The sequence below is a fragment of the Daucus carota genome, chromosome 3 (assembly GCF_001625215.2).
Source record: "Daucus carota subsp. sativus chromosome 3, DH1 v3.0, whole genome shotgun sequence".
Classification (NCBI taxonomy): domain Eukaryota; kingdom Viridiplantae; phylum Streptophyta; class Magnoliopsida; order Apiales; family Apiaceae; genus Daucus; species Daucus carota.
The window spans coordinates 58392780-58405166 of record NC_030383.2 but is presented as its reverse complement, the minus strand read 5'-3'; the positions used below and the strand labels follow the sequence as shown (position 1 = coordinate 58405166).

The following is a 12387-nucleotide window of genomic DNA, read 5'->3' as shown; positions in this document are numbered from 1 at the left end:
GAAACTCAGGGCCGGTTTGGAGGGAGTGCAACAAGTGCAACAGCACAGGGCCCATGAAAATTTAGGGCCCCAATTTATGATTATTTCTTTCTATCTTTTAGTATACTCATGATAAATATAATATAATATTAATATCTCTTTAATTTTTACCATTATTTCATTTAAACACTAATCAATTTTTAACTCCCAACACCCAGCCATGCAGGTCTCTTCTTATTCCTTCTCTCCCCACAAACTAGTATACTGTACAAGCAGTAAATCTCACACGGCCACCTACATATTTAAGTCTAACTACTCAGTAAACAAACAATTTTTCAGTTGTAGTAGTCTAATTTTGTTTATGATATCTTGTTATTTTAAATATATTAAAATTTTCTTCTGTTATTTGGAAGGGTCTCATTTTTAAAGTCAGCACAGGGCCTCAAAAAAATCCTAGACCGCCCTGCACAAACTCCTCAATCTTCGTGAACTAACCAGGACACACTTTTCCAGTTACCACAAGTTTCTAATTATAAAAGAGAAAAAAAAAAATCTATATCTATATATATTGTCCCTGTATGTATTACAGTTTTCTGGATTCTGGGTCATGGCTTTTCTGTTAAGGACACCTTCTATGTTCTGTCCTAAGAAACATTTTTATTACAACAATAACAACAATTGTAGTCATTACAGGTGGGGTGTATTTGGCGCCAAAGCCTTATCCTCTCAGCCAATGGTCCATTCGGTATGTATGTTTCAACATACAACTTATGATGTTTCTCTCGTATACATACACTTTCTTATGGTGTAATTTTTTGAATTTTATATATGCATTGCCAAGATTTATATGTAGGAAGATTTTTGATATATAAATGTGTATGTTAAAAGATTTCTTTAATTATGATGTTAAATGGCTTTGGTTCGAATGAAAGCCAAAGTTATCCTGAGAAACTTCATTGAAATTAGTTTCCCCCCACAGATAACTAATTTAAACTGTTTATTTCGTGATCATCGAATGATAGGTAGAGTTCCTAGGTTGTTGTAAATTGGCTTTCCGCTGAATCTACTCATGGTAAATATTGTGTGTTGAATAAATTTGATTTTCCGTGTTCTTGTCTTGAAGATAAAATTTAGGATGTTATGTTGTATGAATTTTTTGAATGCACTTTCATAGATGTTATTTTAATTGCGAAATTGTATATGGGAAATTTTTTATATTAGAATTTACATAGCTTTTAAGAGGTGGCATCGTTAGCATCTGTGGACTGTGATGTCCAATGTCAATTCTCAGTTTTTGGTCTCTTTGCCTAATTGCAACAGTTCAGCCTATGTTCAGCCTATGAACATCCTGAATGCACCTTCTTTTGTGTTATTTCAATTGCTACATTGTATGTGGAGAGATCTCATATTCTAGTTTATATAGCTTCTGAGAGGTGGCATTGTTGGCATCTGCGATGTCCTACAGCAAATCTCTGATTTTGGTCTTTTGGCCTAACTGCACCATTTTCACAGATTATGATTTGTTGGTGTACTAGGTAAAGTTTTAACTTGTATATAGTGATTGGGGAACTTGCTGGTGTTACATTGAGACTTGAATCTTATTGCGTATTGTTTTTGGTTAATATATAGTGCTTATATTTTGGAACTAAAGTGCTTACTCTGGTGGTTACCCTTCTCCATTATGACCACGAGGGTGAGGGTCGTCTGTTTGTGCATCAAAGTTACATCTATGTTCCCCTTTTTTTGTGCTAATTACATCTTTGTTCTTCTGTTTGTAGATAATTTGTTATGGTAGTCTCTGTATTGTTAACTATTAGCATAACTTTTACAAGGATTTACTTGAAATTTCCGTTGTTTCCATTGGTCATATACTCTAATCAGTTGAACTATATGATTGACATTGTTCTACACCCTTTCAAGTTCTGCGTGATTCTGGATATGATGGGTTCAGGAATCCAATAAAAGCAATTAGGATAACTGAAACCTTCATTTGTAATGTAAATAGTAGAATTAGCGTATATCTGTTAGATGTTATAAAATGTTTCTTAGCCTGTTAGCCATACATCATGTCAAACTTTATTGTTAACTTAGGAGGTTATAATGTAACAAGCATGTAGTGCTTAAATGTCCTTATAATTTCTTCAAGTTTCTTTAGGTTTCAATGGAATACAAGAGCTACAACAAGCAAGTCAGAAGACCAAAATATGATTGCCTCCTTTTTGGTGAGACGTTAATTGATGAAACATTTATATAATTGCATAAGGAATTACAGTTAGCAAAGTAACTTTGAAGTATTACAGATCTGGATGATACCCTTTATCCTGTGACTTCTGGTTTGGCAACTGTATGCTGCAATAACATTGAAGGTATCACTGTGATATTAGTTTCAAGTTTTTAATACTTGAACACATTCAACAAATAAGTTTTTAATTATTTTTTCAGATTTTATGGTTCACAAGCTTGGCGTAGATAGGAATTTAGCCTCTGAATTAGGTTATTTACTTTACAAGAATTATGGGACAGTACTAGCAGGCCTTAAGGTACAGTCTAGTTAGTCCCTTTTCCGTAATCACATTTCACACTATACTTATTGATCCATATGCTTTTCTTCTTTTTTTCCTATTCTAAAATAGCCAGTTATTAGTTTTTTTTTATTGCAGGCTATTGGCTATGACATTGATACTGAAGAGTATTTTAGGTAATGAAGTGTTGCATATACATTGTTTCATCCAAGAAGTTACACATATCCAGTGTGTAGTAGCTAGACAGTTAACATGAGTAATTGACTGGACCGTTGTTTACTTTGCAGAGTTGTTCACCAAAGATTACCTTATGCGAAGTTAAAACCTGACCCTGTTTTAAGAAGTCTTTTGTTAAGCTTGCCTATCCGTAAAGTTGTACGTGTTTATGCTATAATGAAATCATAAATAGTAATTACAGAATGATTGTCATATGGATTCTTGTTATTTTCACTATATAATTTGCAATGTAGATCTTTACAAATGCAGATAAGGTTCATGCTGTTAAAGTTCTCAGCTGTTTGGGGTTGAAAGATTGTTTCGAAGATATCATTTGCTATGAAACTCTGAATCTGATCAACAATCGCACTGTGTCCGATGGTGAGGATGACATTCAGTTGAGCACCACCCTCACCGGGGGCGGCAAATTTTTTGACATCATCAGTCATTTTTCTCAACCTAATGCTTCTGCATCTTTGTTACCAAAGACACCAGTTGTCTGCAAGCCATGTCAACATGCCATCGAGAAGGCACTCAAGATAGGCAACATTGACCCTCAGAGAACTGTAAGCAACTCAATTATCTACCAAAAATTCCAGCTATTAAAGCGTTATTGTAATGGTTTTCCCTACCATTGAAACTTTGTTTCCAGCTTTTTTTTGAAGACAGTGTTCGGAATATACAGTCTGGAAAGCTTGTTGGCCTTGATACTGTACTGGTAAGCCGCTGGTAACTCAGTCAAAAATAACCAATATGCTATACTGATCCAACTTCTATATTCATAACACGAGGTTTTATTTGATTTCTACTATTTTTTCCGGCTGATGTATAATGGTTGAGGTACACATGCACAGGTAGGGACTTCTAAAAGGATTGAAGGAGCAGATTATGTCCTAAGAAGCATCCACAATATTAGGGATGCACTACCAGAGCTCTGGCTTGCTTAAGAAGTCCAACCAGAGCTAGATTACTACTGCAAAGAAGTAAAAATGCCCGCGACAACTTCAAGTTTCATCATCGGTCTGTCATTATTCTTTATAGGGTTATACTGATCTTGCCGTTTTAAGCTGATCATTATAGGAATGAACTTTTGCTGTAGACATGTAATTTTCATACATTAAGGTGATAAGATTTTGTTGTCATAGTTGCTTTTCTCAGTTTTAGTGGCTGGGCATTTAAATAGAAATTATTGAGTTTTCAGGAGCCTTACTATGGGGCTGAATTTATCAGTTTTATGATTTTTAATACAAGAATGCATCATCTCACAATGGGTAAAAAATACCCATTTATTCACTATATTCCGATTTAATTAAATCCTTGATTTTTCTAAAAATTCTATGATAAATTATTAATAAATCATAATTAGTGGATCAAACAATTAATTCCAATTCCTGATTTTTATAATCATGGATTTAGAATAAAATTTTTATTTTATAAAATAATTCCTGGAATCCAATCCAAATAAATTTAATTTTTAATATAAAAAACAAAAAATATATATAATGCAATTCAAAACAACAACTTATTTAGAAAAAGAAATACTTACATTCTACTATTTTCTACACTCTAGTCTTTACAACCTGTTCCCTGTACTTTTAATACCATAAAAGAAATCATTACAAACACCAACAAGAAGATAAGAAAAAAAAAATCCCATCTTTAAACAAACAATTATTTTATATCTACACAATTTCTGTAATTTCTGGCAATGGCTTCTCTATCTTTACTCTCAACCCCTCTAACCCATCAAACTGTTACATACACTAGTAGCTGTAAGTATAATTTTCCTAGTACAGGAGTTTTTAGGACAAGTACTAGAAAGGGTTTCAAGAGACACACTTCAGTTGTTACAGCCATGTCTGATTTGGCACAAAGCACTGTTCTTGTCACTGGTGCTGCTGGTAGAACTGGTATGTTTTTTTAATGTTTGAATGCAGTTTTTGTAGGTACTTTTGTTTGATTCTTAATTATTTTATGTCTCATTTTATAAATTGATGTTTGTGTTTGTGTGTGTTTTTATTATGATGTTAAGATATGTATGTTGTAATGACATTGATAACAAAATTTGAAGTGGGAATCGAAAACGGGTGATTCGGATGCAAATGTACTAGTGAATTGTGTGGTTGTAAAAGGTAATGTGTGGATTGTGATGATCATTAGGCGTAAATTGTTTACGGAGAGATTATGCTTAGATTGTGGTTTGGAATCGGGTTAAATTTTTCTTGCACCAATGGACATTTTTAGCGGTGAAAAGTGGGTTGGCTTCATGATCAGAGTACATAAACTTTATTGCTCCATTATTTTCCCTTGTGCTTCTGTTTCAGTTAGTCCCCTAAAAGCTTATGTTTTGTAGTTTTTTTTGGTTTTGTTATTATCGCAATTTTTTTAAAGCTGCCTATATTCTGTTTAGCTAATTAAAGAAACTTTGTACGGATATCTTACTGTTTATATCAGTAGTATATTTGTATAACAGGAAGATATATTGTTCATAGAGTTCCTACCGATCAATTCATCAACTATGCCTTCTGTTTGTTATTATATTTGTTAGTGATATATTACTGTTTTAATCCTTGAAATGGTAATCTTTTTATGTGAATTAAGAAAAAACTGCATTCATTATATTTATTTTCTGACTGTGAATTGTGATAATGAGACAGTGAGACAACACTGCTTCTATGTCATGTCTAATTTTTGATTTCTTTATCTTTCATTTATCTACATGGATGTGTCTGGCTTTTTTAGACTCAAGTAAACAAGTAATTATTTTAGGCCACATATATGCATCAGGTAAGTACTGTAATGTGACAAATTCTTCCACTACTGGAAGTTAATGTTTAGCTATAATAAGGTAGATTCAAGGTAGTATCTTGACGCAATCTCTTCTGCTGAACATTATTTATCTAGGTCAAATTGTCTATAAGAAGCTCAAAGAAAAACCTGACCAGTACATTGGCAGAGGTTTGGTCAGAACAGAGGAGAGCAAAGAAAAAATTGGTGGAGCTGATGATGTTTTCGTCGGGGATATACGGGATGCTGATAGCATTGTCCCTGCAGTTCAAGGTATTGATTTCCTTGTAATTCTTACAAGTGGTGTTCCTAAAATGAAGCCTGGGTTTGATCCAAGTAAAGGCGGAAGGCCGGAGTTCTATTTCGAAGAAGGAGCATATCCTGAACAGGTAACTACAATGCTATATCGGATAATATCTTTTTTCTTTCTACAGATAATTAAGTAACTAATGACATATTTGCTAGGTTGATTGGATTGGGCAGAAAAATCAAATAGATGCTGGTGAGTTCTGCTACTTTTAATGTATAGATTCTCTATTCCCATTATATTATTCATATACTATATATACACTTGCATATATGTAATGTTCATATATTCACTATGAAATATTCTTTGCAGCTATTGCTGCTGGAGTGAAACAAATTGTGCTTGTTGGATCAATGGGAGGAACAGATCTCAGCAACCCACTGAATAGCTTAGGGAATGGAAATATATTGGTTTGTAGTTCTTTTGCTCTATATTTTGTGCTATATCCTAATCGGTTGTCTCATAATAGGTTATGCATATTCTATCTAGGTGTGGAAGAGAAAAGCCGAACAATATTTAGCTGACTCGGGAGTTCCTTACACAATAATAAGGTATATTATCATTTGTCCTGGTATTTTACAGTTGTGCCGTTTGTTATAAATAATGGTCTAACAATCTCTATAATAATAGTGTTAGATGTACTTATTCTGTAAATGGATGCTTAGATGATAAATTCAGTAATATAATAATAGTGTTAGCTATAGATTTTGTTGCTAGTTCTTTAACTTGACTTCAATCCAACTTAGATAGAAAGAGTCAAAAAGAGGTGTTCGTTCTTGCGCCAATATTTATTCATTACATTTTGTTAAAATATATGTTCCTACAACATTAAGGAAGCTAACTGTCCTCTGTGACTAGATGCATACCGGACCCAACAACCCACCACAGGTTGGCTCAAAAGTGCTTGCAAATTGGTATACATCAGTTATTTGCTTGTGCTTATAAAGGCCCAAACACTCTTTTATCAAACCGATGTGGGATGTTACAAACACACCCTCTTATATGGTCGAGCTCACAATCAAACATATGAAACCCCGGGCAGTGCCTTGGCACTTCCGGCCGGGTAGAGCTCTGATACTGTTACAAACACCCCCTCTTATATGGTCGAGCTCACAATCAAACTTACGAAACCCCGGGTAGTGCCTTGGCATTTCCGGCCGGGCAGAGCTCTGATACCGTTACAAACACCCCCTCTTATATGGTCGAGCTCCCAATCCAACTTACGAAACCCCGGGCAGTGCCTTGGCACTTCCGGCCAAATAGAGCTTTGATACCATTTATAACAACACAAGCCCACAACTAGATGCATACCGGACCCAACAACCCACCACAGGCTGGCTCAAAAGTGCTAGCAAATTGGTATAAATCAGTTATTTGCTTGTGCTTATAAAGGCCCAAACACTCTTTTATCAAACCGATGTAGGATGTTACACCGATCTAGTGCTACCTATAACTTTCTTATCAATGGAAAGTTTATATATCAATATTATGAGGCATCTTGATTTAAGTATGAGCCAGTATGTTGTTCTTAAATTCTTCGTATGAGCGTATATACTTTGTTTCCTCTTTAGTGATTATATAACATGAATCAGTCATTTATGGTGGGTGGAATCCTCATGCTTGCTCTGTGATGTGGACAAATAAATGTCTGCAAGCACATGGTTCTTTATGTGTGTAATCCTTTCACTATTCTCGGATATTTAACTAAAACAACTCTACTTTTTCGCGAAATTATATGTTTGGAGATGAACAAGTGCATGAATTTGGATATTGTTTTGTCAAATTTCTGAAATATTATTCATAATAATCAATGCAGCATGGTTGAATATTGAACTCTTATAGCCTTCTGAACTCTGAAGAGTATATGTAAACCCTGTAATGTTGATGATGTACGGTACAGGGCAGGAGGATTGCAAGACAAAGAAGGCGGCATTCGTGAGTTGCTTGTTGGAAAGGATGATGAGCTTCTGCAGACAGATACAAGAACCATTTCTCGGGCTGATGTTGCAGAAGTCTGCATTCAGGTCTCTAGTAACAAGGATTGCGGACTGTGCAATATTTATGCTTTCTGCCTTTTCTTATTGCGTTAATTTAGTCTCATGAGATATTCATTTGGGCATGTACAGGCACTGCAGTTTGAAGAGGCTAAATACAAAGCATTTGATCTGGCTTCAAAACCTGAAGGAACTGGAACACCAACTAAAGATTTCAAAGCTTTATTTTCCAATATTACTACTCGGTTTTGAAGTCTAGACATATTTGTTCATTGTGCATTCTGTACCTTAATTCCTTAAACATGAAGCTCTCACAGGATTAGTGTTTTTGTATGAGTTCATCACGTAATGCTATGAAATTTATGAAATGCTATTTAGAAGAAAACCAAATTGCAGCTTGTTAATTTTGTAGCTACTATGAATGGCATTATTCGTTATAATTTTAAAAATAATACAACTTCATCTAGTGATTGCAATGATGGATGCTCTTTATCCAGTGAATTTAGTGGTTAGGTATTTTACTTGTGCGTGGCAGACCTGTCCTGTATACTCTGGTACTCTCGCAATTAAGAGGGGAAAAATAAAGCGGTAATACACTAGAATCATACCAAACATTTTATACCCGTAACCTGAATATTCTGTTCTTCAGATCTTTGGGATTATATATAGCCTACTAACTACGATGGACATTCTTCTCTGCAGGTTCATCATATAGAGGAGGATTGATAAAATTGAGCTCGACACTGTACAAGTTCCTGACATATGACTTCACATGTGCAGATATTTTGAATAATTTAATTACCTGATATGGCAATTGTAATGAGTTTAGTATATTAAGTAGTTTTTGAAGTATAGTTTATATTAATATTATTCTAGAACATATTAATGTTGTTCCCCATTATAAACAGCCTCAGGAGAATTGTCAAACATCATAAGTACGGTCAACATAAGCAATATCACCAGCATCCACTATATAAGGTGTCGTTGAATTGCTTAGACTCCATAGTTCTCCCATTCTCTTGTGCTTCATATGCTTTATAGTATTCCGGTCACACTTTCATGGAGTCTGTTTGGTGGTACAGCAGTGGTATATATTTTTGGAAATTCATTTTCTGATATGGAGTGTGCGCGCTGCAAAAATGACGAGGTATGACCTGCATAGTTTGTGCTTTAGTTAATAATCTCCATCCATTATATCGAGTCTATCAGTATCTCAAAAAGTTCATGTTATGTGCAATGATGATTTTGTACTATAAAAATGTTGCATAGCGTGATCAATTCCTGGGCATAAGAGTTCTACTTCTCTCAACTTGTTTTAGCTGGTTAATATTATTTAGCTGAAATGGGTACCTTTAACGTTCTATATTGTGAATAGCTGCACTACTTGAATGGTACAACTAGTAGACGTTTATGCTCTATGGTACATCTTGTTCCTTCCTGCACTATTTTCGTTTTTGTTGCATCTCTGCTAGTCTACTTGGTTTTATTGTTAAAGAAAGAGAAGCTTTTGTGTCTAATTTTGATGTAGTGCATGCCTATATGGATGAGTTAGTATCTTCAAATTTCTGCTTTTAAGTACATTTTGTTTCCTTCTGCCGTTCTGCACTTTTCTGTTTTTTAAAATTTGCCTGCAATGCGTACATGTTTCTCTTTCCCGAAGTTTAATTGCCTGATCCCTCCAATAACTTAGCAATATCTTATATATATATGCACACACACATCACATACTCAAGTGTTTTTGATGAAGAAATGAAGATACAAGAAATAATCCATATCAAAATGGATGTCTCAATTGGAAAGTGGTAGGCTTTTGTTTCTTAGGTTATTTAGGATAGTTAAGAGCAGGTTCAAAAAAGAGAAATTGTATCTTTCAATGCTAATCAGGGATTTAGGTCAAACTTTTTAGTTATTTCCAAAATTTTGATTCTTCAAGAGAATAATGAGAATAATTATGGAGGGTAATTTCAATAAATCCTCAATATAAATGGAAGTGGGATGTTTTATCATGTCGATACATTGCTCATATGAAATTGTAGACTCTAATTTCTTAGAAATAGTGATGATATGATAATGATGTTAGACTTAATTTTAACATTCTATCCTTTTCAATGAAAGTAGTCATCGATATTATTTCTTAAACATATTTGGATTTGACAAAGATACTGGCATTATGATTATTAATTCTTGTAATGTTGTTACTTCTTGTAAAACCTATCTCGAGTCAAAATTTGACTTTGAAAATATATGAAAAAGTTAGCTTCGTTAATAATTTTTTTTACTCATAATGGTTCAACTCTCTTAAGAGGACAGGAAATGAATTAGGTTACATTTCAAATCTTGTGGTACAATTTGAATAACAAACATATATGTGTCTCCCTCGTACAGATGTTGGTATTGCGCGCATTCTAATGAATGTGTTAGAACTTTCATGTCATTAATAACGCTGTGATCCAAGAAGATGTAAATGATTGTATACTTGCACATATAGGAAAATGAATCAGGATATATGCTACTTTAGGCAAAGATGAATAGACATGATTTTGAAATACAAAACCAGAGTATATGAAATGAATAGACAAGTCCCCAACAAAATAGGATATGGAAACATAAGGTGACTTTTTTATCTACTAAATATTGTGACTTTATAATTATTAACAACATTTCTCGTGTAATGCCTAAAATATAAAGTGTTTTATTAATTTAAAATAAAAAAGTTATAAGTCTCATTGCTATATATTGACTGATCAATGTTGATATTTATATCTTAAATCCTTCCTTAGGATGATAGAGATTGAGAATTATTATGCCCACTACACCAATTCTGGCCAATTACGACGGATATCTTACGACGGAAAAGGCGGAGTGCAAAATTTACGACGGAGCGCAAAACTTACGACGGAAACTAACATTCATACTTGGCTAGAGGGGGCAGGTGGTGCTCGCAAGAACACAATTCTTGGACATCCGCGTATTCGGCCTGCTGATGTTCCAGGTACAGTTTTGTTATATAGTTGAATTGTTTCGCATATAAAATCGAATTGTTTGGTACACATGTTTCTAATTAATGAAACATACTGGTATACATATAGGTCTAGAATTGGATTTATCTCGGCCTTGAAAAGGTGAGAGCTCTGGTAGATCTTCCATGGCTCGCACACAAGATGATATGTTTTTGCGAGTTGTGGATGAGACCCTAAACCAGGCCCGAGCACATCCGGAGGAGTACACGCTCACACCCGAGGAAGTCCAGATTTTAGCAAGGAATGTTATTGAAGGATATTCTGATCTGCCTCAAGACCATCCCACGGTGAGAGAGATAAGAAATTCTATTATTTGGGTGACGATAGAGGTACTGAACAATCTATACAAGACACACGGACTAGGAAAAGCAAAGGTAAATAATTAATTATTGCTCATAAGTTAGTACGTTACAAAAATTCTGATGTTAGTACTGCTTATAATCAACTGATGACAAATAGAGAACAAATAGAGCTCTAATAATTATTGCACACTTTAAGTGAAAGATAATTGATAATGTTAATAACCAACTTTAGAATGTTCCACGAGATAGTGGCATTTACCTAAGAATGAATACAATAATTCTCAAATCTAGATAATAACATGTACTCCCTCTGTTTTTTTTGTATATCATATATACAAATTTGTTTTGAAGATCTTTCATTAAGAAGTCAAGAATTGTTTAAAAATATGGCATTATAATCAAATAAAGTTTCACAATAATGAAATAATCTAGGAAAAAAAGATTTCATTTCAAAAAAACTTTCACATCATCATGTAGACATGTGTGGTAATTATTCCATAATTAAACCGATTTTCACCAAACACTTATATAAATTTTAGAAAGCATTCTTGCCATCATCATAATTGACTTTAATATTATAAATTAAATAACAAAAAAAAAAATCTATCTTGAATAAAGATTATAAGAAATAGTGAAATATATAAAAATATTTATCAAACAAGAGATAAATAATATATAATAAGGTTCAAAAGTTAAATAAAACTATATTTCAACTCTAGGATGTTACATAAATATCAATTGAATACATAAAATATTAGAGACATCATTAACCTATTAATTACATATATTAACATAATAATTTTTTTCAATACCATGAAAAAAATTATAAAAATTCTCAATAGATATAAAACCCTAGTGCAGGCATATAATTGAAAACTATACTGAACTCCATTGCAGCACTTTGGAGAAAAAAATCGTAAACTAAATAACCAGAAAAATAATTGAAAACTATACTGACCTCCATTGCAGCACTTTGGAGAAAAAATCGTAAACTAAATAACTAGAAAAATAGCTGATTATAGTGGAGAATGATATCAATACACAATAAAAGAAATTATATTTATAGGCACTTTACCTAAGTATAGGATACACAAAATAAATAGAGGCTAATTTAAAATTTATGTTAGTTTAGGAAAATACGAAGAGACGCCACTTTAGAATATAAGCTAGTTTTGGAAAATATGAAGAGACAACCATTTTAGAATATAGACTAGTTTTGGAAAATATGAAGAGACACGACTTTAGAATATATGGTAGTCT

General features: G+C 33.5%; 2 protein-coding genes across 3 annotated transcripts; both read left to right on the top strand.

The window, feature by feature from the left end:
- Nucleotides 1-459: 459 nt before the first annotated feature.
- LOC108211885 (suppressor of disruption of TFIIS) lies at nt 460-3859 on the top strand. Of its 2 annotated transcripts, none has more exons than XM_064089694.1 (9): nt 460-724; nt 2135-2201; nt 2280-2345; nt 2422-2519; nt 2640-2677; nt 2789-2876; nt 2972-3283; nt 3387-3435; nt 3572-3859. In XM_064089694.1, the coding sequence occupies exons 1-8, from the start codon at nt 587-589 to the stop codon at nt 3423-3425; spliced, it is 846 nt and encodes a 281-aa protein (XP_063945764.1). In that variant the 5' UTR covers nt 460-586; the 3' UTR covers nt 3426-3435; nt 3572-3859. The 2 variants fall into 2 exon arrangements, with proteins under 2 accessions (XP_063945764.1, XP_017239085.1); XM_017383596.2 differs by having other exon boundaries at nt 464-724; nt 3370-3435.
- A 466-nt stretch (nt 3860-4325) lies between these two features.
- LOC108211196 (uncharacterized protein At5g02240) lies at nt 4326-8209 on the top strand. The gene is made up of 7 exons (XM_017382725.2): nt 4326-4627; nt 5622-5893; nt 5970-6006; nt 6124-6221; nt 6301-6362; nt 7712-7835; nt 7938-8209. Exons 1-7 carry the CDS (start codon nt 4426-4428, stop codon nt 8055-8057), a joined length of 915 nt encoding a protein of 304 aa, XP_017238214.1. The 5' UTR covers nt 4326-4425; the 3' UTR covers nt 8058-8209.
- Nucleotides 8210-12387: the final 4178 nt, after the last annotated feature.